The sequence below is a fragment of the Hemitrygon akajei genome, chromosome 16 (assembly GCF_048418815.1).
Source record: "Hemitrygon akajei chromosome 16, sHemAka1.3, whole genome shotgun sequence".
Classification (NCBI taxonomy): domain Eukaryota; kingdom Metazoa; phylum Chordata; class Chondrichthyes; order Myliobatiformes; family Dasyatidae; genus Hemitrygon; species Hemitrygon akajei.
The window spans coordinates 18,795,870-18,823,429 of record NC_133139.1 but is presented as its reverse complement, the minus strand read 5'-3'; the positions used below and the strand labels follow the sequence as shown (position 1 = coordinate 18,823,429).

The 27,560-nt window shown below is 41.6% G+C and overlaps 2 protein-coding genes across 3 annotated transcripts in view; both read right to left on the bottom strand.

Annotated features, from left to right (window-relative positions):
• The window catches only part of LOC140739794 (uncharacterized), a 126,361-nt gene extending 114,064 nt beyond the window's left edge, over positions 1–12,297 (bottom strand). For both annotated transcript variants that reach the window (XM_073068319.1, XM_073068321.1), the window contains exon 1: positions 11,885–12,297. The gene's annotated coding sequence lies outside the window, so the exon portion shown is untranslated. The remainder of the gene's footprint in view (positions 1–11,884) is intronic.
• A 7,721-nt stretch (positions 12,298–20,018) lies between these two features.
• The window catches only part of adamtsl5 (ADAMTS like 5), a 168,824-nt gene continuing 161,282 nt past the window's right edge, over positions 20,019–27,560 (bottom strand). The window contains exon 14 of the mRNA XM_073068317.1: positions 20,019–26,545. Coding sequence (XP_072924418.1) covers positions 26,238–26,545 — 308 coding nt within the window. The 3' untranslated portion in view covers positions 20,019–26,237. The remainder of the gene's footprint in view (positions 26,546–27,560) is intronic.

Here is a 27,560-nt window from a genome sequence, read left to right as displayed (position 1 = left end):
ATGCAATGCAGTTAAAAAATGAGACAACGTTCTCCAGTATGATATCACAAAAGTACACGACAAAACAGACTACACCAGAAAATCCCAAATCTAGAGTCCGGAGAGGCTGCTGCGTATTAATATCACACTACCATCTTAGCGCGTTCCCCAGAAAGGAGCTCCAATTCCACCAGACAAAACAAGACTACCCAGACACACCAAGTCAAGAGACCAACTCTACCACCCAACAAGCCAAAAACTAAAGCCACAAGACCTACACAAGACCTACACAAGACTATATAGTTATAGTTAACATATAGTTACAACAGTGCAGACAATACCATAATTGATAAAAAAATAGTTCAAAAATGTTAAAAGACTATAAGTTCGAAAGAAACCACCACAACACTTAACTACCACTACACTACACAAGTCCTTCTCACGATGAAAAACTTATGAAAAGTCCTCACTAAGAGCATCAATGAGGATCAATGAATGTAGATCGTGGACTTCATGGAAGAAGGTCTTCATTGAGCTGTGTCTTGTTCTGCTTGTTAAATAAGAATAATCCCACTAAATGTTTTTTCCTCTTGTTTCCAACTGAGGAAACTCATTGTGCTCGATATAAAGGGCTGCTAAAAATATCACAGCTTTCTGGTGATTTGGGACTTTTGAACAATTTTGAAAGTTAAAATTGCAGTGTACACTGAATATAACAGGAGTTTGATTTTTTTTGCCTTCTTATGTTCCTATTGATTTTAGTGTCAGGTTATAAGATCAGTACACTAAAAAAAGTGGAACGAATGGGTCCATTGAGTTGCACATGTTCCTTGTACTTGACAAGAACTCTGTAGCTTCCACCAATATGGTTTTCAGCTTCCACTCCACGGGGATTTGTGAATTTTATAATATTGCTTGAAAGAATCTTCATGTCATCTCAATTCCAAACAGGAGAATATGTTCCTTGATTTATTGGGTTTTGACATGATCCTAACATGAACAAAGGAATGCAGCTAGAATTCCAGTGGGTTCACAACATAAAACTAGACTCCATTTCCAGTTCAATTATCATTCAACCATAAACGAATACAGTCAAACAAGACAGCGTTACTCCGGGGCCAAGGTGCAAAAATACAGCACTAACAGTCACATACAGAACAAGGTACATATAGCACATATACAGTAAGATAGCAAGCACATACAAGATATCAGTAAAATACAGTCCAAAGTAGTCCAAGAGTCCAAGTCCATAAATGTTGCAGAAATCTGCAGTAGAACACAGTACAGCTTGTCTTCTGCTGAGTGAAAACTTGGGGGCAGCACTGAGTCCAGCTTGGATGCCGGGCCACATGGTCTCCAGTGGAGCACTCTAGTCCAAAAGCTCTCTCCTGGGCAGCTGTAAACTGACGACACCACAGCCTGAGGCCTGGTCCTTGCTATGACCAATGCCACGCAGCTCCCCCGCCGTCTGGCAATAAACTAGTGAATCGGACTTGCAGTATTCCACATTAACAATGCCCAAAAGGATCTTTCGATTACGGGAAAAGCGACTAGGATGATAATTCGCTGTTAGGATGCACATTGCCTTCACACACCTAGCTCTTCTCTGACACAGGCAACAGTGTGATCCTCACCATGCCCAGCTCCTTCAGTTTCTCTGCCAATAAACATCTCGCTGATGGGACAGACCAGCAGTACTTCAAGCTCTTAATGTCCAGCATTGTCTTTCAATGATATAAAATACATTTAAAAAAGACGACAGCATCTTTGGTTGACCCTGTGGAAGCTGATGTGACTGAGTGTGTCGCCATCTTACTTATGCTTTTTCCCACCTTACATCATCCAATCCTACCTACACTTTCTCACATCTGGCTTCTTTTAAATAACATTGTCCTATATTTAGTAGATTTTAATTGAATAAAAAAGCTTTACTCGCTATTTTGGCAAATTTGAGTTAGTGATTGGCAGGATGAGAGATGGTGATGGTCAGCACAGACTTAATGGGCTGAAGGGCCTGTTTCAATGTTGTCTTCCCCTTTGACTATTACACTAACCAACAGAAGAATTATAATGGATGTGGTAAATGTTTGTGTAGTATTAAATTCAAGGTTGTTTTATTCTCCAAGTTTGCTAATCAGACAGATGTCTTATTTAGAGTACAAGATAAGGGTTTAGGAATTCCATAGCTTTTTAACGTTCAGATAAGATATGGTTAAAAAAAAGTCTTGCATTATGTATATTCGTTAACTAACTGAAGCTGGGTAGGCCCCATTTCTTCACTCTCCCAACAGCCTTTGGAAAAGTTCCAGTGCGCTGCATGTCTGTGTGATGAAGGTAGTCACATTTGGTTGCTGGGGATTGAGTTCCACAGCTTAGACCAAACACTTCGTGATTTTAGCCTACCCCAAATCAATTTCAGAGCTATCAACATGGCTTTGAAATGCAGCTATTGTTGTAATGCAGCAGATGTAGCAATGGGGAAAGTAAAGAGAATTCTGAACCATTGATTCAAATCTACCCACTCCCCCTTCTCTCTTTTTCAATTCCCAATTCTTGTTCTCCTCTCACTCCTTCTTCTCATTTGTCCATCAACTTCCTCTGGTGCCTCTCCTCCTTCCCTTTTTCCCCATGGTCCACTGTCCTCCCCTATTAGATTCCTTCTTCTTCAGCCCTTTACCTCTTCTACCCATCACCTCCCAGCTTCCAACTTCAACCCAATCTCCCACCCACCCGCCTTCCCCCTCACCTGGCTTCACCTATCACCTGTCAGCTTGTATTCTTTTCCCTCTGCCTTCCCCACCTTCTTATTTGGCTTCAGCCCCCCTTCTTTTCCCGGTCTGATGAAGGGTCGCAGCCCAAGACATTGACTGCTTATTCCCCTCCGTAGATGCTGCCTGACTTCTGTTGAGTTCCCTCAACACTTTCTGTGTGTTGCTCAAATACGAATCTCACCCTAGCAGATGGGGAGTTTAAAGTCAAGTAATTAAATAAAGCTGGAAGCAAAATTAATCTCAGCAATGGAAACACTGAAAATAAGTGAATTGCTGGTTCATTAATGCTCTTCTGTGTAGGAGATCTATGAACCTTACCTTGTGTATATGTGACTCCAAACCTACCAAAACAGTAGACTCTGACTGTATCTTCACTTCTGAGGATTTACAAGAGGGATTAAGCATTGTCAGAGACATCCATATCTGATAGATGAATTTTTTAATAAGCAATTTATGCAAAGAAAGCTCCCTGAAAATGTGTTGTGATAATGAACAGATGGTCTGATTTGGTGCTAGATTTTGGGATTGAGTATTGGCCAACACACTGGGCATTTTTCCACAGCTCTTTAAAGTGTGGCTGCGGTGTCTCTTACAACCATCTAAGGGTGGAGCTGAGTCCTCACTTCTAACGTCTTTTCCAAAAGTTGCAACCTCTGCTATTCGGATTTAGATTTATCACTTGTATGTCGAAAAATACAGTGAAATTGTGTCATTTGTGTTATCAGCCAACACACCCAAGGACGTGCTGTGACTAGTCTGCAAGTGTCATAGCACGCACACCATGCTTGGCAAAGCAACACAGAATGCAACAAAGTAGGAGCTACCAAGCACTGCAACAGAAAAGCAAGCCTAGTTCCTCCCAATGCACCCCCCCTCCACCCTCACTCATACACAGTCCTCTAACCACAGGGCAGGCCATCTTCTTCGGCCTCCTGTGGAGTCATGGATTCACAGACACCAGGCCTGACTTCCCACAGCGAACTCGGAAATTCGCAGATCCAGGCTTCCGTCACCGGGCCAAGACTTCTGGACCTCTGAATGACCCTTCGGGATTTGATCTGGACCTCCGATCGACCCTTCAGGCCTCGATCTTGGTATTGACCCAAGGCTCACAGATAACCATGAAGTAGGACCCTGGATCAGGGCCCCATCGCCAAGCCTCGAACGTCGGACGCGCTGACGAAGGGATCCTGAAAACTAGGCCTCGAACTCTGGTCTCTCACTATCATGTTAGAGTAGCAGTCTAGATTTTGGCTCTTTAGTTTCTGGACTGTGGCTTAAATGGACGACCTTCTGACTGAAAGGTAGAATGCTGTCCATTAAGTCGCGCTTGACCCAGATGTGTAGATCTAGAGAGGTGAAAACTTCTGTAGTTTTGAGACCATGGGAAGGAATGTGGACATGGAAAAGAGGGAGAGTCAGCAGGGAATATTTCCCGTTTGACGTGCAGTTTGTTTCAAATACACAAACGGCCAGCTGGGATTAACTTGCAGCTTGATTTAAGACACACATGTCCCAGTCAAACACTTTGCATCAGCTTAGATGGACATTGTTACAGATGTGGCCTCTTCCTGTCAAGTGTCCTGGGGTTTAGTATGTTCTCTTTCCTGGTGTGTGATTGGTCAAATGATTCACAATCTGATTTTAGGTTGCAGCTCGAGGTCTGGGAAGACTCAGCTGGCTGATCCACTGTCCTGCATTTAGCAGTAAAGATCATTCCTGAAAACCACCTGCACCACAACTCCATCTATGTGTTGACATTTTATCCAGAATTAAATTGCATCGTCGAGGTTAGAAGAGCATTATAACTGGCTCTGGGGAGATCAGGTGCAACCAGTTAATTACAAAAGGATGCCTGTCCCAAAGACCAGCAAGTCTATCTTCATTGTTCTGACTTCTCTTCCCCTTCCTTTCCAGTCCCGATGAAGGGCCTCAGCCCGAAACGTCGACTCTATTTTCTCCCGTCGCTGCTGCCCAGTTCCTCCAGCATTTTGTGTGTGCTACTCTAGATCTCCAGCACCTCCTGTGTTTATCCACATTGTCACCTGCACATACGAAACCTTTGTTGTGGAGGGCCAAAGTATGAAAGCAGATGGTCAGGTTCCAAAGTCCTGGCCCGGAATTTGTGAAGCTCAGCGTTCTTAGCCATTACTGTACAAATTTAAAATCAAATTCTTCCAAACGCACAGTAGTGCCATAGAAGCGTACACCCTTTTTGCCCGCCATGCTGACCGTGATCCCTGCCAATGCTACTCCCACTTGCCCACGTTAGGCTCATATCCCATGGTACCTTTTCTATCCAAGTACCTGTCCAAACACTTTTTAGCCATCGTAATTGTACCCACTTCCACACCTCCAGCAGCTCAAATAGATTTTGCACTAAACTTAATGTAACTTTATTTTATGTCTTTCACCACTGCACAATCCAGATTTCATGACATACGTCAGTGATATTAAACCCGATTCTGATATTCATCATTCTCTTTGAAAACCTTACTCTTCCACAATTGAAGCTTTCGTAGAACTACAAGCAACAAACAATCTGCTAGAGGCATACAGGCAGTCAAGCAGCATCTGTGGGGCAGAAGGGATCATTGATACTTTAGGTCAAGTGTACATCTGGACTGATCACAAACAGAACATCTGCAGATGCTGGAAATCCAAGCAGCACATACTAAATGCTGGAGGAACTCAGCAGGCCGGGCAGCACCTATGGAAAAGAGTGAACAGTCGACATTTCAGGCCGAGACCCTTCATCCGACTGGAGAGAGAAAAAAAGATGAGGTTAGAGTAAGAAGTTAGTGGGAGGGGAGGAAGAAATACAAGGTGATAGGTGAAACCAGGTGGGGGAGGGGTGGGGTGGGGGAAGAGGTTGAAGGGGTGAAGTAAAGAGCTGGGAAGTCAATTGGTGAAAAATATAAAGGGCTGGAGAAGGGGAAATCTGATAGGAGATTTCCCTATCAGGCTATGGAAGAAAGGGAAGGGAGAGGAGCACCAGAGGGAGGTGATGGGTAGTTAAGCAGATAAGGAGAGAGAGGGATATGGGAATGTGGAATGGTGAAAAAGTGGGGAGGGGGGCAGCCCATTACTGTAAGTTAAAAAAAAATTGATGTTAACACCATCAGGTTGGTGGCTACTCAAACAGAATATAAAGTGTTGCTGCTCCAACATGAGTATGGCCTCATCGCGCTTGGGAATGGGAAGTAGAATTAAAATTGGTGGCCACTATTGGGAGATCCCGCTTTTTCTGGCCGATGGAGCGTACACAAGTGTTCGGCAAGGCCGTCTCTCAATCTACGTTGGGTCTTACCGGTAGAGAGGAGACCACACCTGAAGCACTGGATGTAGTAGGTGACCCCACCATACTCACAGATGAAGTGTCGCCTCACCTGGAAGGACTATATGGGGCCCTGAGTGGTAGTGAGTGAGGCGGTTTAGGGGCAGGTGTAGCACTTGTTCTGCTTGCAAGGGTAAGTGTCAGGAAGGAGATCAGTGGGGAGGGATGAGTGGACAAGGGAATTGCCTGGGGAGCAACCTCTGCGAAAAGCAGAAAATGGGCAGCAAGTGGGGGGGGGGGGGGGGAAAGGGGATTGAAAGATGTGTTTAGTGGTGGGATCCTGTTGGAGATGGTGGAAGTTAAGGAGAATTACGTGCTGGGTGCAGAGGCTTGTGGGTGGTAGGTGAGGACACACTCAGGTGGGAGTAGCAACACCTTACATTCCACCTGGGTAGCTTCCAACCTGATGGCATGAACATCGATTTCGCAAACTTCCTGTAATAGCCCCTCCCCTCCTTCAGCATTTCCCATTCCCTCCTCTCACCTCATCTCCTTACCTGCCCATCAGTTCCCTGTGGTGCTCCTCCCCCTTCCCTTTCTTCCATGGCCTGCTGTCCTCTCCCATCAAGCTCCCCCTTCTCCAGCCCCTTATCTTTTTCACCAATCAACCTCCCAGCTCTTTACTCCACCCCTCCTCGTTTCACCTATCACTTTCACAAACAAGAGAAAATCTGCAGATAACACACACAAAATGCTGGAGGAGCTCAGCAGGCCATCAGCACTTATGGAAAAATAGTACGGTCAATGTTTTGGGCCGAGACCCTTCGGCAGGACTGCGGTTTGTATTTATTCCTCGCCTCTCCCCATCTTCTTACTCTGACCTCATCTTTATCCCCCCTCCCGTCCTGATGAAGCGTCTCAGCCCGAAACATTGACTGTTTACTTTTCTCCCCCATAGATGCTGCCTGGCCTGCTGAGTTCCTCCAGCGTTTTGTGTGTGTCATCAGCACTGATGCAGGGTTTTGATCTGAAACATCAGCAGTCTACTTCCCTCCACTGATGCTGACCCACCTGTTGAGTTTTCTCCGGCTGAGCTTTGCTGCAGATCCCATCATCTGCAGTCTTGTGTTTTCAGAGAACCACAAAGGCCAGTGGCATAATTTGTCTTCCTGCTCTGTCTGAGCCTATACTTTTTTGTGTCTCGTGAGCCAAAAAAGCCTTTGTCCACCGATACTTCCTAGTATCCTGTTTTTCTATTCTATCTACCAAAGAGAATGTCCACACATTTTCCCCACAATATACCCCATCTGATACCCTATCATGCACCTGCCTAATCTGGCCATATCCCTCTACAGATCACTGCATCCTCCCCGATGGCTTGATCTCAGATATAATTCTTGGACTTTTATTTATTGAGGTACAGTGTAGAGCAGGCCATTCCAGGGTACGTTGTTGGGCTGTGGGAGGTAAACTGGAGCATCCGAGTAAACCCACGCGGTAACAGGGAGAATGTAAAAACTCCTTCCAGACAGTGATGGGAATTGAACCCTGGTCACTGGTACTGTAAAATGTTGTGCTAACCACTACACTACCATGCCACCCCATATTACAATCTATCCTTTAAATCCATTAGTGAAATAAATGACAAACAGTTAACGGCCTCATGAGACACTCCACTAATTAGTGTCTGCACAAATATTTCCTGTACCTTTAATTTTATGTTTTTGCTTAGTACTTTATTAATTGATAATTTTCAAAAGTATAATTAATAATTTTCAAAACTAAGATATACTACATCTCTAAACTTGCCCTTTCCCATGATGGTTCTTACAAACCTCTCAAATTTATCAAACAAGATTTTTCTTTCCAAGAATATTGCTGAATTCTACCTAACCAATTATTTTCTATGTGCCCATTTGAAACATCCTTAACTGTGACTCTGAGTTTTACTGATAATAGTTTTCAGAATAATTCATTCTTGAACTGTTATTTTATTAAATATTAAAGGCTAGCTTTATTTGTCACGTGCACATTGAAACATGCAGTAAAATTGTATGTCAACAACTACAGTCTGAGGCAGTGCTGGGGACAGCCTGCAAGTGCTCCAGTGCCAACATAGAACATCCATAACTTGCTCACCCTCACCTGCGAGTCTGTGGAATGCGGGAGGAAACCCGAGCACTCAGAGGAAACCCACGCGGTAACAGGACGATCATGCAAACTCCTTACAGCTGTCACTATGAAGTTTTATGTTAACTGCTACACTACCAAACCACCCACCTCCTTTCCAAAATAGCTTTATATCACTTGCTCCTTCTCGTCTACTGTATTGGAACCGTTCAAGCAGCAAGGAAACTTCGGGAGGTCGTCAGTAATGCATCCCCTGTCCTTGCAGCCGGCTCTGTAGGATCCTGGGATAGCAGTTTTCATGCCTAAGGGATTTATCTGACTTTAGTCCCCTTAATTCCCCTGTAGCTTTATGATATGAATTACTTCATTCTACACTGTCTTCCCATTTCTGCTTCTTATTAATGCTCCTGCAGTGAAACAAACATTTGCTTAATAATTCACAGAATCTGTATGTTCCCCATTGTACTTTTTCCTGTCATTGAACACATTCATGTTTGTTGCTCCTTCCATTTTACATTGTTGTATATTTTTGGTTTTATAGATGATATTTTCCCCTCCATGTCGGTTTTTAGGTCAAATATCGCCTTTTCCTCGAAATCTCTTAATCCTCACGGTAACTAGTCTTCCCGGCAACATTACATGCTGCTGCTTTTAATTTAATACAATCTTTAACCTCCTTAGTTTTCCAAAGATAGCTAAAAATATTGGTATCTGTTTCCTGGATGATGGAAGCGGACAAGCAGAGTGATCTCAGTGTCCTACATTCCACAGCACATGGATTTCACACAGTTTCTGCTGAGACACATTAGTTTTGGTTACGAAACAATGATAGCTTCAAGGTCATTCCTCTGCAGAAGGGCAGAGACAGAGCCGACATTAAAAAAAAGCATTGACAATCTCAGGCAGAATCAGAGGTCATTCCGAAACGCTCACCATTCTCAGTGATTTATTTAAAATAGGGGCAAATTATTTACGAACTACAACTTATGTGAGTGTACAAGAATTGAAATTGCGAATATACACTCAGTTGTCAATTTTTATTTGGTACACCCGCTCGTTAATGCATACATCTAAATCAGTGAATCACATGGCAGCAACTTAATGCATTAAAGCATGCAGACATGGTCAAGAGGGTCAGTTGTTGCTCAGACCAAACATTAGAATGAGAAAGAAATGTGATCTAAGCGACTTTAACTGTGGAATGGTTGTTGGTGCCAGATGAAGTGGTTTGAGTATCTCAGAAACTGCTGATCTCCTGGGATTTTCAAGCACATCATTTTCCGGGGTTTTCAGAGGACGGTGTGAGAAACAACAAAAAATACCCAGTGAGCAGCAGTTCTGTGGGAGAAAATGTCCTGTTAATGAGAAAGGTCTGAGAAGAATGGACAGATGGGTCCAAGTTGACAGAAGGTGACAGTAATTCAAATAACCCTGCATCAGAGCAGTGGTGTACAGAAGGGTGCCTCTGAACACACAACACATCAAACTTTGAAGTGGATGAGCTACAGCAGCGGAAGGCCATGAACAAATGCTCAGTGGCCAATTTAGTAGGTACAGGAGATACCTAATAAAGTGGCCTCAGAGTGTGTAGCCCAATAATCTCATAAAAATCACTTGAGATCGTCTCAGAACAATTATATCTTGGGATATACTGATTCAAATTTAGCATGGAGCCATGGGAAAAAGTACAGCACAGAAACTGGCCCTTCAGCCCATCTAGTCCATGCTAAACCATTTAAAACAGCCAATTCCCATTGACCTGCACTGGGACCTTCGCCCTCCATACCCATATCATCCATGCACCCATAGTGCTCAGGCTCCCCTGTCATGCATCGACTTACAATGGATGACAGGAAAGCATGCAGACTACTATGGCTACTGCTAATGACAATAAAATTGCAATTATATACCAAGGTCAGCCACTCCACAGGTAGAACAATTTCTTTTCAAGTTTTCAGTTTGCAAGCAGTATTTGTAGTCTATATGTAAACCTACTGGTCCATCTTCCCACTCAGTCCACATTACAAGCCCTGGCCATAGCTGCATACCCAGTCCATATTCTGGACATTAATTCGTAGAGTTACAGCGTACTGCTGTATGGAAACAGGCTTTCCAGTCCACACATTCCATGCAGCCTGATCTTCTGCTGTACAGATGGGTGCACTAACAATATTTAAAAGGCATTTGGACAGGTTCCTGGATAGAAAAGGCTTGGAGGTATAGGGGCCAAACACAGTTAAATGGAATACGCTCAGTTAGCCATCTCGGATTGCATGGATAAATTGGGCCCATTTTTGTTCCGTATGCCTCTATGACTCTAGGACAACAGCTTCACTTTCCTGAAGAACATTAATGAATAATTTTTAAATGTTTAAAACAACATGCCATTTCTCTCTATAGCTACCAACACGGTTACCTGATTTTTAAAATATTCTAGACTTACTTAATTTCCTTAGTTTAAAGATCCAGCTTCAGTGGTGGGATTCAAAAATCACTTTTCTATGTTAGTGGTCCAGGCCTCTGCATACTAGTTTAGTACTTTAAGTAGTAAACTACTTTAACCATAGGGAGAAGTAAAGACTGTTGATGAAGAGGTTGAGTGTTGCTGGTTTTTAGGAACGCCAACCGTAGTTTTCTAGGCCGAGGTTGCTGTCGAACCACCCTGCCTCACTGGATCCCTGTCAAGTTTCTCTTTTGGTTCCCATTAACTTCAGGTTCACCACACTGCTTGCCAGCTACTCTTGATACATCTCTAGCATTTAGAGTTTTGCACTTACTCATCAGCTGCTTATGTTCCAGGAGAAAAAGCCCCAGCACTTCCTTATAACTCAAGAAATATCCTCCTGAACAATCAAATCCTATAGTGACAGTAGAAGGATTAGAACTCCCATTGGGCATTTGGCAACACATCTGAGAAACTCGTACTATACATGAGATACTTAATAGCTGAGCTTTGGCACTCAATCACTGAAAATCAATTCAACAGGACTGAATTTCAGAAGAGGTGTTAAACATATGGCCACATGTCCCTTACATGTTGAAATAATGCAACTAATGATGAATTTCTACTCCATTATTTTCCAAATCCGCTTTGACAAGATTAATTGAGCTGAAAATGCTTTGGGATCTATAATAGGTGATACTTCGGTACACAATTGCTGAAGATGGAATGATTTGCACAATACAGTGAAATTAACAGTACCGTTGTATTGTGTATACCCTGTTCTCTGTGACACTGGAATAAAACACACCGTGTTGATAGATTGCCTTAAAAGAGTTTCCATCCACATTTTTAGACATTGCCGATTGTGGTCCAAACTATAAAGATTTATGTCGGAAATTAACACAAAGAGATTTTAGAAGTAAAACTGAAATAGAGAAAATTAATCTTTGATTTGCTACAGAGCTAAGCCTCACAGGAATTTAAATGTGGCTCAGCCTTAGCTTTGCAAGAAATCACAAGTTGCAGCTTTTGGAAAACAGAAAGACAGCAACACTAAAATAAAATTACATACAGAATGTGAAGCAGATGCTCATTTTGACAGCACATACAGTACCATACACATTCTATTATTTTACATGTTGGTCTATAACTGAAACTTACAGAAAGATATCTCTTGTAAATAGGCAATAAAAGATAAAAGAAAGGCTGAAGGCTACAGCTCACATGATTTAACAAGTTATTCCTAAATAATTCAAAAGCCAAAATTAAGTTAAAAAGGCATACCTTTTTCCTATCCCTTGATGTTTTAGCTCTGATTTGGTTTCTGCTCAGAGTCCTGACATTTCTTCTCTGCAGGTAGACACACCTGGCACACTCATACTGGTGCACCTACAATTAGGATCCTGAAGGCAATCCCATTAATTGGCAAACCATCCTACCTATTGATGAGGATAAAGACTCGATTGCTGGAAAATAACTGAGATGAGTTTCACGCTTTTAAAAGACATTGTTTCCTTTAAAGAATTTATGTTTGTTAGTTTGCTGAGTCCTGCTCTTCCCACAGAGATATGAGAAAATTAACAAGCTCCAGCAGAACAGCCGTAAATCCAATAATTACTTCTCAACAATTGTTCTGAAGTTTGGACATTTTATATAGACTGGTTTTAGTTTCCAGTGTAAAGAACTAGCGAACTCAATCTTCCACAGCACTGAAATTTGGGAGTAAATTTGTCACTGCCAATGCTATAATTTGTAATTCATTTGCATATCACCATGGAATTGCTAAGTAACATAAAGAGGCCTAATCTGAATATGAATAAGGCTGCTTTAACCTTTTGAGTGCTCAATGTGACTTGAGGATTTCAGAAGTGAGTAATCTTTGCGTAACTGCAATCTGTTTAAAATAAAGACCTTCATTGTACTCTGTCAATTTCAGAAAGTTGATTGGAAGTAATACACATTACAAAATAACCTCACAAATACAGAGGCTTGTTTCAATTCAAAGGGTCATAATTACAGGTTGCAGAAATGTGTTATTAAGTCTTCACTGATGGAAGTGTAAGCAAGAGAATGCGCAGAAAGCCATAGCAACGACAATACTATATCCTTGCTTTCTTTTAATTTACACTGTCTGAGAATGACTGTATGACTGAATCCTTATCGAGGGAGAGTTACAAAGTGAGGGGAGGGGAAGGAGTACAAGCTGGAAGGTGGTAGGTGAAGCCAGGTGAGGGGGAAGGTGGTAGGTGAGACAATATGAGAAGCTGGGAAGGGATAGGTGGATGAATCAGCCCTCATTAGGGGATCAGAGGTGGAGAGGGTCAGGAACTTTAAATTCCTTGGTGTTATCATATCAGGGGATCTTTTCTGGGACCATCACATAAGTGCTATTTCAAAGAATCAGAATCAGATTTAATATCGGGCATATGTCGTGAAATTTGTTAACTTTACTGCAGCAGTACAATGAAATACAAGATAAATAAATACAGAGATAAAAAGAGTTACATTAAGTAGTTATATGTCTATTAAATAGTTAAGTTAAAATGAGTAGTGCAAAAATAACAGAAATAAAAAAAGTAGTGAGGTAGTGTTCATGGGTTCAATGTCCATTTAGTAATCAGATGGCAGAGAGGAAGAAGCTACTACTGAATCACTGAGAGTGTGCCTTTAGGCTTCTGTACCTCCTTCCGGCTGGTGGCGCAATGAGATCAGCTCCGGACTCCGGAGCGAAGGTTCCCGAGTTCGAATCCAAGTCGGGCCACCCTCGAGAATGCTTTCCATCCGTGCCGGGTTGAGTGTCGAGCTAGCCACTTGGCCTCATAAAAAATACAAGGGTTGAGTCAGGAACGCTCATAACGTGACCCAGTTAATCCTGACATCACGTGCCAGACAAGAATGGCAGACTGTCTGGTGCAACGCGCTTTAAAAAAAAACCTCCTTCCTGATGGTAACTATGAGAAGAGGGCATGTCCTGGGTGGTGCGGTTCATTAATGATGGATGCCGCCTTCCTAAGGCACTGTTCCTTGAAGATGTCTTGGGTGATACTAAGGCTGGTACCCATGATGGAGTTTACTAATAGCTGATTAGGAAGTAAAGGCAGCACCTCTACTCTAGAAGCTTGCACGGATTTGGCATGTCACCTAAAACTTAAAAGTTCAAAGTAAATTTATTATCAAAGTACATATATGTCACCATATACAACCTTGTGATTCATTTTTTGTGGGCAATTACAAGAAGCACTATCGGATCAACAGAAGGCCACACAGCAAACAGGACAGACAAACAAACCAATATGCAAAAAAAAGCAAATACAGACAGAAAGAGAGAAAATAATAATAACAATAGTAATAATAATAATAATAAAATATTGAGAACATGAGATGAAGAGTCTTTGAAAGTGAGTCTATAGTTCAGTGGGAACGGTTCAGTGATGGGGTGAGTGAAAGTAAGTGAAATTATCCACTCTGGTTCAAGGCTTTGGCAAACCTCTATAGATGCACAGTGAAGAGTATCCTGACCGGTTGCATCACAACCTGGTCTGGAAGCACCAATGTCCAAGAATGGGAAAAGCCAACAAGCCAAACAACAACAGTCCATCACAGGAAAAGCTCTACCCACCACTGAGCACATCTACAAGGAACCCTGTCACAATAAATGAGCATGAAAGACCTCCACTATCCAGGCCATGCTCTCTGTTTGCTGCTGCCATCAAGAAGGAAGCACAGGAGCCTTAGACCTCACACAACCAGGTTCAGGAAAAGTTATTACCTGTAACTATCAGGCTCCTGAACCAGTGTGAATACTTTCACTCAACTCAACATTGAACTGATCACTGAACACAACCAATGCACTCAGTTTCATTGACTACAATTCATGAGTAATACTCAGTATTACTTATCACTTACTGCCTGTATTGCCACTGGCATTTAGGACAGCAATGAAGATCCTCCATCTCTGATGGTGTTCAGGGCTTGCTTCATCAAGTCTGTATCTTCCTCTCGGTTTTCAGTACTGTCAGTCATGCAAGTCCTGGGAGAAGACTCAGGAACACTATTACACTCAGATATAAAAGGATTCTTCCTTGCCGTTTCCATAACAATTTTGTCTTACCAGTCAGGGTTGTTAGCCCTGAGCTGAATCCCCGAACCTGGAGGATTGGTGGACCACTCTTAGTCTGGCCTCTACCCTTTGACCTGTTTGGCATGGTTGACCCTACCAAGACCCAAAGCATAATGCCCTGACTCCAGTCAATAAGCCTCCAAAGCACAAGGTTGTGGTCCTCTTGGAGGGTGGTTTCAGTTCTATTTATTTATTTTTCCTTCCTCTCGAGCCCTTTATCTTTTCTACCCACCTGGTTTCATCTATCACCTTCTAGCTGTTCACCTTACCCTCCCCTCACCTTATTATTCTGGTGTCTTCCTCCTTCCTTTCCGGTCCTAATGAAGGGTCTCGGCCCAAAAAGTTGACTATTTATTCATTTCCATATTTGCTGCCGTGCTTGATGAGTTCCTCTATTTTGAGTGTGCAGAATTTCTGGTGTTTATGATTTACTTTTTTTGTATTTCAACAGATGAGGCGATTACAAATAAGATGACGAGTACGCTGCATGGTCCCAGGATTACTTATTTACTTATTATTGTTGTTTTCTTTGTATTTCTACAGATGTGGTGATTGGAAATATGATGATGAGACATTGTGGGGAGTGGAGGGAGATGCAAAGCATCTGAGTGAAGCAGAAGGAATGGATGTAGCACACTCGGTTTGTCAGATTCATTTTGAGGTCTTCATATACCAAAGCTGCTGCTACATTGGACAAAGCACAAAAAGCAGAGTGAGGGAAACCCGTGTAAAATGGGGTCTGGCATTAAACAGCTTCAAGAGAAAATAAAAGATAGGAGATGGGACGATGTACAGAGTGGTGGGTGACTTAAAATATCTGCACTAAGTTGCACATTTTGTCATGATGTAAATGTGCCACAGACAAGTGTGCAGAATGCCTGAAATCGTCTTCCTCTGACAGCTGCTCAGCAAGGCAGAATTCAAATCTCTCTCTAGCTGGAGGGGTGCTGGGATGTAAAAAGGCATCTTTGCGTCTTGCCACCTCCTTGTGCTCCATCTGCTAGAAGAACTGATTTTCACTGAGATCGGGTTCACGAGTTGATGTTAGCCTTTGAGTACCTCTGGCCTTTCTTAATGTGAAAATATATTCAGCGTGATTTAGCAAACCTGGTATTAGTTCACTGTCAGGATATAGGCATTGAATGTAAATGAAGCACTTTTATAGCTCATTCTTAACTGCTCTGGGGAGGGTGGTAAGGCATTATTTTTACCACTGTCTGGCTTGCTAGATTAACATTATGGGACCATAATGGGCAAATCAAATATGAAGTTTGCATTAGACACATATAAGGCCTGAAATTATCAATTTTGAAAAAGAAAAAAAACTGATAAAGGATATCCACAAAGCTCAATCCTGGATATTATTACTGTTATTTTTCCACTGATAAAACTCTACGACTGCAACAAATGTCAACAGTGCCCAATTTACATTCTCCATTCATTTTGCCTTCAAAATGTTGCATATGGTTTCAAATGGCTGCACGGGAACTCTGACCAGTCCCATTCATTTTCAGGGCATGCTGGCCAGTACTGTGACAGGGGCGTGAAAGGCTGGGATTGGATTCGCTCCAAAGACAAAGGGCACTTTCAGAAGTAGGCTCAGTACAAATACTTAAACCTGACAAGTGGAAGGCATTTGCAAGTGAAGTAAAGAGATTTCAGAATCAGGTTTAATATCACGGGCATTAGCTGAGAAATTTCTTAATTTAGCGGCAGCAATACAATGCAAACATGATAATATTGAAAAAATAATTAAGTAATCAATTACATATGCATATGAAATAGTTAAATTAAAAATATTGCAAAAATAGAATTAATAGATAAAAGTGAGGTGGTTTTCACAGGTTCAATGTCCATTTAGGAATTGAATGGCAAAGGGGAAGAAGCAGTTCTTAATTGCTGAGTGTGTGGCTTCAGGCTTTGGTACTTCCTGATAGCAACAGTGAGAACAGGACATGTCCTGGGTGATGGGGGTCCTTAATAATGGATGCTGCCTTACTACAGAAGCTAGTACCCAAGATGGAGCTGACTTATTTTACAACATTCTGTATCTTCTTTTGATTGTGTGCAGTATCCCCCACCCCCACCCCATACCAGATAGTGATGCAGCCAGTCAGAATGCTCTCCATGGTACATCTATAGAAGTTTCTGAGTGCTTTAGGTGACAAACCAAATCTCCTCAAACTCCTAATGAAGTATAGTCACTGTCTTGCCTTCTTTATAGCTGCATCGATATGTTGGGACCAGGTTAGATCCTCAGAGATCTTGACACCCAGGGACTTGCTTGCTCTCTCCACTTCTGATAATTGGCTCGTGTTCCCTGGTCCTACCCTTCCTGAAGTCCACAATCAGCTCTTTGGTCTTACAGGCATTGAGTGCAAGGTTGTTGCTGTGACATCACTCAACTAGCTGGTATATTTCGCTTCTGTACATTCTCTCATCTACATCTCTGCCATTGAGATTGTGCCTGCCGTGGATCTATTGTGATGATAGGCAAACTACAGTGGATCCAGGTCATTGCTGAGGCAGGAGTTGATTCTAGTTATGACCAACTGCTCAAAGCATTTCATCACCATAAATGTGAGTGCTACTGGATGATAGATATTAAGACAGGTCACACTACTTTTCTTGAGCACTAGCATAATTGTTGCCCTTTTGAAGCAGGTGGGAACTTCTGCCCATAGCAGTGAGAGGCTGAAAATGTCCTTGAATACTCCTGCCAGTTGGTTGGCACAAATTTTCGGAGCCTCACCAGGTACTCCATCGGGGCCTGTTGCCTTGTGAGGATTCACCCTCCTGAAAGACAGCTTGACTTTGGCCTCCAAGACAGAGGTTACAAGGTCACCGGGTGCAATAGGGATCTTCACAGCTGTAGTTATATTCTCCCTTTCAAAGCAAGCATATAGGGCATTGAGCTCACCTGGTAGTGAAGCATTGCAGCCATTTATGCCATTGGGTTTCGCTTTGTTAGAGGTATTGGCCAGAGTTGACGTGCATCCAATGTCGCCTCCAACCTTGCTCAGAATTGTTTCTTTGCTCTTGAAATAGCCCTCTGCAAGTCATACCTTGTTTTCTTGTGTGGACCTGGGTCATCAGACAAATGGCACATATCTAGCCCACAGCAGATGATGGACATTCCTGGTTCATCCATGGCTTTTGGTTTGGGAACGTACAGCAAGCTTTCATAGGCTCACAATCATCGACACAGGTTTTAATGAGCTCAGTATCAACTGCGACATTGGCATCCAGATTTGAAGATGCAACTTTGAGTTCAGTCCAGTCCACCAGACCAAACTTGAATCACTGAAGGACGTTCATCCACTATGTTAGGGCTTGAATGCTGTCACCGCTTACAAAGTGAAACCAGGTGACGCAGGTGACAACAAGGCTTCACTCCCAGATGAGCTCAATACCTTTTTTGTTAACTTTGATGATTAACACATGGAGACACTTTCACAAACTCCCACAGCTCCTGATGACCCTGTGATTTCAGTCTTTGAGGACGGTGTGAGAGCATCTTTCAGGAGGGTGAATCCATGTAAAGCATTCGGCCCAGAATGGGTACCTGGCCAAAGGCTAAAGAACTGTGCTGCTCAACTGGCTGGATGGGTCACCGATATCTTTAACCTCTCACTTCGACAGTCTGAGATACTCGCCTGCTTCAATTATACTGGTGCCTGTGAAGAGTGCTGTAACCTGCCTCAATGACTCTAGTCCAGCAACATTAACATCCAAAAAGGTGAAGTGCTTGGTAATGAGAGATTGGTGATGAAACAGATGAGCTCCTGCCCGAGAAGTGACTTAGACCTGCTCCAATTTGCCTACTGTCACAACAAGTCAACTGCAGTTGTTGTTTCAATAGCACTGCACGCAACTGTGGAACATCTGGTCTGTGAAGATGCATACTTCAGGAAGCTCTTCATTGACAAAGTTGATTCTATTGTGTTTCTTGTACTTTCTGCACATGACTACAAGAAAGGGAATCTCAGGGTTGTATATGGTGACATAAATGCACTTTGATAATAAACTTACAGTGAAATCTGCACTTTAAACTTTAAAGTGTGAATGATGGAGCCTGATGAGCAGCCTAACATCTACTGGCATTGCCTATGTTCTCACAGGCATGGCCCTCACTTTTGGGGAAATGCAGAGAGCCACCGATCTGAGTTCAGATGACTAAGTGCAAGTGAGGTTTGGTTCAGCAAATAAATGGCTATCAGGGAGTCTCAGCTCCAGTGACAATATTGCACATGAAGCTCATGTTGCTGAGTCATTTTACAGCTCACAACATAGCGACCAGGAACGAAACCCAAAGGAAAAAATAAAACAGTCATTGTCAACTCCAGGCACAAAATAAGCAGGTTACAAGATGATGCATTATAATAGTAGTGCAATCACTCAGGATATTCACCCGAGGGGTTATTGCCCTAATGGAGAATACCTGTGTGTGACTTTGTTTAACGTGGGGAGGCTGATGCCTGGGCAGCCACCACAAGGTCCTTGACAGATCGGGCTCAAGGTCCAGTGGCATGAAATGCAAGACAGCTGGGGACTCTTCACTACTGCAGCCTTCCTCTGCATTCACTGTCAATGTGCTGTGTCATCATCTTCCACCAGCTCCACCACTGAGGTTTTGGCTGGATCGCTCTTTGTCTGGAACTCCCTCTAGACCTTACCACTCCAGATGATGCTACTGGGGGATTAAGATCCAGATTGCTTTGCTCTCTGGATTTCAGAAACTCACGTGCCCCTCCACCACGACAAGGTGACGATCCTTGCGGTATGATAGACGAAACAAACAGAGTTATACTAACCAGTGAAGAGCTGAAATTGCTGCTCTGTCCCGCTGCGCAGAAAAACTCTTTGAAGAAGCTGTGCTCTTAATCTCATGCATCAGCTCTGTTGTGTTAAAAAAATTGAAAAGCAATGGTGTATTCTCTTGCCGTTTATTCTGGTAGGACAGTCAACATCATGACAGGTCTGCTTGCATAAGCACATCTCCCTGTCAGGAGAGAGTTATATATATTCTCAACATGGACTAAAACAGGAGGTATCATTGTGATCGTTTTGGTTTGTGCTCCTCAAAGTTCTAAACTCAAAGGAAAATCTTAAGCCTTATCTAATATAGATAGCTACGGATATTCCCAATAAAAGGAGGTTGTACTGTAACCACCTACTTTTCAAAGGCTAGATCACTTTCCTGTTTATCCTCCTTAGTGTTTTTTAGTGGCCAATGCTCACTATTTGAGAACTGGGTCCCCCCACTCCCTACTAAAGAGGAAATACTTCCAGCTAATGTAGTTTAATCATAGTCCATTTATTTTTAGTGAAACACATTTAAATGTAGACAAAATTCTTAAAACACATTTTGAACTCACACAGGATTTCTATCTTGTAAATGATTTCCAAATTACAAGTGATTTCTAAAACACAAAGGATTTCCAAAACACAGGCATAATTTCCATATGCTAAAAGACATACCAACAAGTTGCAGATGAACGAGTTATCCGTAGCACAAGTCGAAGGCAGAGGAATGGATTATTCCCATCTTGTTTTTCCTGTAATTCTTCTTGTTGCTCCTTGACCATTCCTAACAAGCCTGACTCCTCTCCTATATTTATTCTATTTTTCTACTTGATGACTTCACACGCATGTGATTTTTTTTTTAATAGATACTTTTTTCTTTCTAATTCACACAGATGGTCTAAGAGCTTCTGGGTTCAGAGATCCCAAATTAACAAAAACTAATGCTGTGAGGGTTCACTCTCTGATTACTCAAATCTCCCAACTATTAATAGATGAGCTACTTGATGTGCTATGTGATAGTATCAGTCTGGTCTGCAAGCTTCCTTGAACTAAACAACTTAGCCTAAGTCTGGTTTGATGCAGGCTCAGTTAACATAACCCCATTTTCTTCCACTGCATTTCTTGGGCAGTCAGCCCTGTACTGTGGGGCAGCATCCCATGCTTCAAAGATTGTGCTGTTTGTTTGCAAAGCTGTCACTTTAACTTCAGTTTGATTATTGCTTGCAATTTACATTAAGAACTGAACACTGGTACTTGTTATGGCAGAAATTTGAACAAGGAGTAATAGTTGGGAGCTTAACCTACTCACAAACAACTCTTTGACCCCTGGAAGAGTCAGCTGTTGTGTTAGAAAGCTGAGCTTGGCAAAAAACTGTATTCCCCCCCCCCCCCCCACACACACACAACTCGGCCCTGGATAGTGAACATCCATCACATTGCACACTGTTAATAATGCTATTAAGAATTATAGTGGGATCTTGATCAGCTGGGTAAGTGGGCTATGAAGTGTCAAATAAAATTTAGTTCATATAGGTGTGAGGTGTTTGGGAAGTCAAGCCAGTGTGGGATCCTCACAGGAAACACTGGTGGAACAGAGGCACTTAGGAGCACAAATACATACTGTAGTTCCTTGGAAGTGGTGTCACAGTTAGACAGGGTGCTGAGGAGGGTTTTTTTTTTCATTCAGGCAATTGATTATGGAGGCGAGGATGTTATGTTGCAGTTACACTGGATGTTGTTGAGGGTGCATTCAGTTTTGTCATCCTGCTTTTAGAAAGATGCTGTTTAGCTGGTAAGAGTGCAGAAAAGATTTACATGGATAACTGAGTTATCGGGAGCATTTGGACAGGTAGGACTTCATTTTTTTGTAGATTAGGAGACTGAGGAGTGACCTTACATAAGAACATAAAATCATGAGGGGCATAGATGGAGTAAATATGTTCAGTCTTTACCCAAGGTTTGGGAAATCAAGAACTAGGTCATGTTTAAGGTGAGCGGGGAATGATTTAATAGGAGCCTGAGGGGTAATTTTATCACATGGAGGCAGTACATACAGTATGTGGAACAAGCTGCCAGAGGAAGTAGTTGAAGCAGGTACAATAACCATTGGTCAGCTACATGGTTAGGAAAGATTGAGGAGGTACAATAACAATATTTAAAAGAGATTTGGACAGCTACCTGGAGGGATGTGAGTCAAATGCAGACAAGTGGGGCTAGCTTAGATGGCCACCATGGTTGGTATGGACGTTGGGCTGAAAGACCTATTTTGTGCTATATGATTCTATCACTAATTGAAATAGTTTTTTTGCTTATTATTCTTATGAAAATTCCAAAAATACTTCTGAATCACTCACTATTAACACTCACATGATGGTCTTTTGGGTTTACAGTAGGGATTCCCAAACTTTTTTATGCCATGGATCAAGGAATCTTTATTCTGCACCCCACTCCTCATTCTACCACTACATTGAGCAACATGGTAGAATTAGTGTGTGAAGTTAGTGTGAAGCTTTACAGTGCCAGCAATCAGAAGAAGATCGAGATTCAATTTCCATTGCTATCTGTAAGGAGTTTGTAGATTCTTCCTGAAACTGCATAGGTTTCCTCACACATTTCAAAAATTTCAGAGTTTGTAAGTAGTAGGCATGCTATGTTGGTGCTGGAAGCAAGTCGACGCCTGCAGCAGTCCCTAGCGCATCTTTGGACCGTGTTGGTCATTGCCACAAATGGTGCATTTCACTATATATTTAGCAAATAAAGCTAATCTTATCTTAAATCTTAATCCTCATGTCTTGGAATTTATCCCAGAGTACATTAAGCAAACATAATATTTCATGTGTAGCTTATGATTTGATTAAGTGAACTGCTACATCTTGTTTATAGGATCTATGGTACATTAATGCTTTCACCCAACATCACAAAGATTGATAAATTATTTGATTTTACTGCTTTTGTGGAAGCTCCTGTACACAAACGGTCCACTGAGCGTACTATCCTATAGCACTTCAAAAGTGTGTGGATTTTCTGAAACTATCTATATAAATGCAAGTTTTAATAGAAAATACTGTACTATTCCTCAGCCTACTACCCAAACTATTGCCATTTTTATTTACACATGTTGAATATCCAACAATTACTTCAAAAAGGATACTGTATATTTTAATGAATCATCTGTTATTATTGGCAGCTTAGATAGTTTTATATATTTTCACTGAGAGCTAAAAATATTCCTCATTAATCTCTATACATGGAATTAATTGATGTTAGATTACAGCATTGTGTTAATAAATGAAATCCACTGATAAGAGCCTGCAGAGATTCTCGCAGAAATGAGTCGGAAGCTAAAATATTCCCAAGGGAAGTAATATTTCAATGAGAAAAGCTGAACGACTTCAAATGATTTGTGGATGGATGTTGTCATGAAGAAACTATAATCTTCTGATTTGGGTTCACTGGATGGATGTTAACTCTCTCTGTCTCGCGAACGTTTAACGCCCCACCTTAAAATGCTGCAGAACAAATAGCATCATGTTACCTTGGCACAGAAAGAAGTGCAAATGTTGAAAGAGACTTATGGCAGTAACAGTAGAGTGCATCAATGTATGTTTCTTTCAGAGAATCTGGTTGGTTCGGAATCCTTTTTTGATTGTTTTACTTTAAATGCACATTCCTCTTATAGAGACCACAATGAATGCAGTTCCTTCATATTTTCCAAACCACCCTTGGAAGGAGAAATTCATCCTTAGTTACATTACAAGCACTAAATCTCATACGATTCAGGATGAATCCTACACTGACATCAATGGAACAGAACTTCAGAAGTTCAACATGAACTGTAAGTGCATGGTTATTGTACAAGCCCAAGGTCAAATTTCTTGCTGTTATTTTGATCTTATCATTATTTAGTCCTAAATTCATAGACACAGTGAGGTTAAATGATGCTGGGACACATCATCAGTGATGTTACCTGGAGTCATTGGGTGTTTCGGGTCTTTCAACATCAGACACTCTCACCCAAGCATCCCAGCCACAGTAGATCAGACCCTGGCTTGTGTTCCAGCAACATTGGTCCATGAGTCACACCTCTTGATGCATAGCCATTTGGAGGTTTGCTAGGCAGCCTCTGTGATGGTCCTAGAGGCTCTTTTCTTTGCAGGCCTTGTAATGCTAAGGAGAGAGTAGGATCTGCTCAGTGAGCAGTTAAGCAAAATCTCTACAGCCCACCTATATAGGCTCTGATCATGCCCTCCACCCCTGTCACTGGCACTGCTCTACCAGCTCCTGGTATCTGGCTTTCTTACGTTCAAGCGCCTCCTCAATCCAGTCTTCCCAAGGAACTGTCAGTTCTAGCATGACCACCTGCTTCAAGGTTCCGGCCAGAACGACCGTGTCAGGCCTCAGGGATGATGATGCAATGAAGTCGGGGAATTTTAGTTGTTTGCCAAGAATGAGTTTCAGTTGCCAGTCAGACACTATGGTGAGCAAGCCAGCTCGTGATCTGGGCTGAGACCTTGGTTTGTCTTCAGCTTTGAAGAAGATTTTGTGCTTTCTGGGTTGGCAGTGGTGCTTTCTGTTATTAATGGCCAAGGAGATACTTTCTGTTACTGCCTTATTAATTCAAATCAAATTAAACCAATGTATGCGATATTCTCAAATTCTTTAAGTCAAACTTGTCAAACTAAGTCAAAAACTCAAACTTGATCAAGGAGATCACAGTAGAGAGTGTACAAACAGAGCAGAGGGAACTCAAAACAACTCAAGATTTGAGAGTTAATGTCTCATGAGATTTGCCTTGACACCAATCAAACCTGTTAACTTTCGGATCAGATTTCTGACAGCTCATAGAATAAAAAACAAATGCTAACTTCCTCTTGCAGTGATATAGGACAGAGTAGAACATAGAAATGGATTGAGCTTGGCTCAGCTGCTTAGACTATATGTGGGGAAAAATTAGTAAAGGAGTAGTGCAAATGAGTGATTGATAGCCAACATGGATTCAGCAGGCTGAAGGGCCTGTTTGCTTGCCATATAACCTTATGACTCTTATTTTCTCAAGAACAATATATGAAGGTCTTACACACCCAACCTTTATTAGAAGTTGAAGTTCAGCTGTAGAATTTTGCTACATAGAGTCCTTGGTGTAAATAGAGATCTCCTCCCATCATCAGGAACTAATCAAGATTGTCAGGTGGTGTTCACCAGGTCACTTTAGATGCTTCTCTAGATATATCAATAAACTTGACGCCCTTTGTTATTTCTTCAATCATTCTTTTCCACTTATCTGCCAGCATTCACCTGGTTTACACACCTTTTTTCAAGTTAAAACTCAATCTCTGAGCCATTGAATTATTAATGTTATCTTTGCTGTCCTATTTATTCTTTCCTTTTAAATAGCACAATATTTTTCATATACTTTGTTCTAAAGCTCTTCATATCCTCGCTGTTCCTTGGCAGTCATTGTTCTCTGTTTCCATCAACCCCCTTGCACAACTCACACATAAGCACAAGACTCACCTGCTTTGCCAAGCCCTGAATGTATCCAATTCTGGTTAAGAATTAAATACTTTATGAAGAAACATAAATAATTACTAAATAAGTATTTTCTACAGTTGCCACAAATTATTTCTTTCATGGTTATTTTAATTCACAACTTTTGAATCCCTTGTTAAGTTTCCATTAGAGACATGCATAGATGCAGGTCTTTGATTTTGTTGTGAAAGATACGTTATATAAAATAATAGAATCTGTTTAGTACTTTCATAGTCCTTGTTTGTAGATGATATCAAATATGTCTTCAATAGGTGAATATACATGAAAAACAGAGGTGAAATGATTGAAGATAATTAATATCTGACAATTTTAATATCAGAGTGAACAACAAAATGTTTTCTTAAAAGTCTTTGATGCTTAGATACGTAAAGTACCATGAAAAGTGATGAGCCTCATTTTACTAGTGAGACAGAGAATACATGAACTTAAATAGTTGTAATAAGGGGATTGGACCAGGCATACAATTCATCACCCAAAATTCAGAATATGCCAGGTATTCTGTTGACCAGTGATATTTAAAGAAAATACCGAAAAGCTGTCCAAAGATAGAAGCATCTTTCAGAGATTGGACGTGTTGAATACCTGGGGTGCAACAATTAAGTGCATTAATTTGAGATTCAACAATGTTACTGTTGTTGTGCTCCCTTGAATATATAGCTTCTGCCATTACAGACAATCTGCTGGGCTGCTGAGTTCTTCCAGCAATTTGTGTGTGTTGCCCTGGATTTCCAGCATCTGCAGAATCTCATGTGATTATAGACAATCTTGTGTGTAATGGTGCAAAGGTTCATCATAGAGAACATTCCTGGTGTCAGAACATGTTCAGAATTAACAGTATATCAACTTCAAAAGTTGTCTGTCTGCTCCTTCCAATGTGAAGACTTGCTTTGTTTCACTTCAGTTGGGCCAGGATAAGGCAGCTATAATAACTCATTTCTAATAATTCAGTGCAACACATTTTTGCCTTGGCCCATAGAAACATCATCGCATAACATCCTCCAGTGACTGCTATTGTTGATTTAGGAAGTGATGCATAACATAGGCTTCGAATGGCTGGTTAAATGTATTTGATGAAATTATATAGTTTCCTTACACAGTGTCGAGAACTCTTTTCATATATAAGCATTGGGTTTTAAATTCCTTGTCATGGCAAACATTCCCTTAGGAGTACCGTTGGCAGTACTTGTCCATGTCTCGCATCAGCATGTCTTCCCTGGGCTGCCAAAGTCTCACAAAGCTGTTGTGTTCCAGAAGGATTCGGTTCAGTGTCTGCTCAAAGTTCACGTGTCTCCTTGCCATCATGATGTACTCTCGCTTCTCTAGAATGTAAGGACAGTCACATGTGTTTGGCACCCAGACATATTCTCTGTGAACTATTGGGTACTGGTTCTTGTATGTTTCCTTGACTTGTACATCGTATCGAGTCTCTGAACCCACAATCTTCTTCCCAAGGATTTTTCCACGAAAAACTGTTAAGAAAGAGCCACAGAATCATTGAATCCATGATGAATAATTCCATCAGGCTCATTCATCCAGACTTTTCCCACTGTCTTGCAAATTACTTACCCTCAATTGCCCATTTGATTCCCTTTGGAAAGCTTCCACTGGCAGGTCATAACCGCACACGTCATTAAAAAAACCATCACCTTCTCTTGTGCCAGTTTCTCAAGACTTTAACATTGGGTGCCCTGGTCCTTACGTTATCTACTGATTGGAACTCTTCTCTTTAAATACGTCCATGTCTTTCAAACCTCCCCTCAATCTTCACTGCACCAAGGAGAACATCCTCAGCCTCACTAGTTTTACCTTGAAAACTGGCTGAAAATAGTCATTGTAACCAATTTAGTAAAGCTTCTCAGCATCCTTCTTAAAATATGGTGATCAGTCATGGAAACCCCAGCTAACTCTTTTCTATTGGTTGAGTATTACTTCACTGCTTCTGTATGTTGTGTCTCTATTTATGAAGCTAGGGTCCAAACATGCTTGACTAGCCACTCTATCAACATCCCCTACTTTCACAGAATAAGGTAGATGATGTTTTATAAACATGGTAATCTTTCACATCTTTTCACAAATCAAGGTATTGAGTACAGGAGATAGGATGTTATGTTGGTATTGTTTAAGACATTGGTGAGACCTTATTTGGAATTTTGTGTGTAGTTTTGGTCACCTACCTACAGGAAAGATTTAAATAGCTTTGAAAGAGTACAAAGAAAATTTACGAGGATGATGCCAGGTCTGGAGGACATGCATTATAAAGAAAGATAGAATAGGTTATAATTTTATTCCTTAAAATGTAGAAGATTGAGAGGAGATTTTAAAGAGTTATACAAAATTATGAGGGGTATAGATAGGGTAAATGCAGGCAGGCTATTCCACTGAGGTTGGGCGGGACTACAACTGGAGGTCATGGGTTAAAGGTGAAAGGTGAAAAGTTAAAGGGGAACATGAGGAGATACAGCTTCACTCAGATGGTCATGAGAT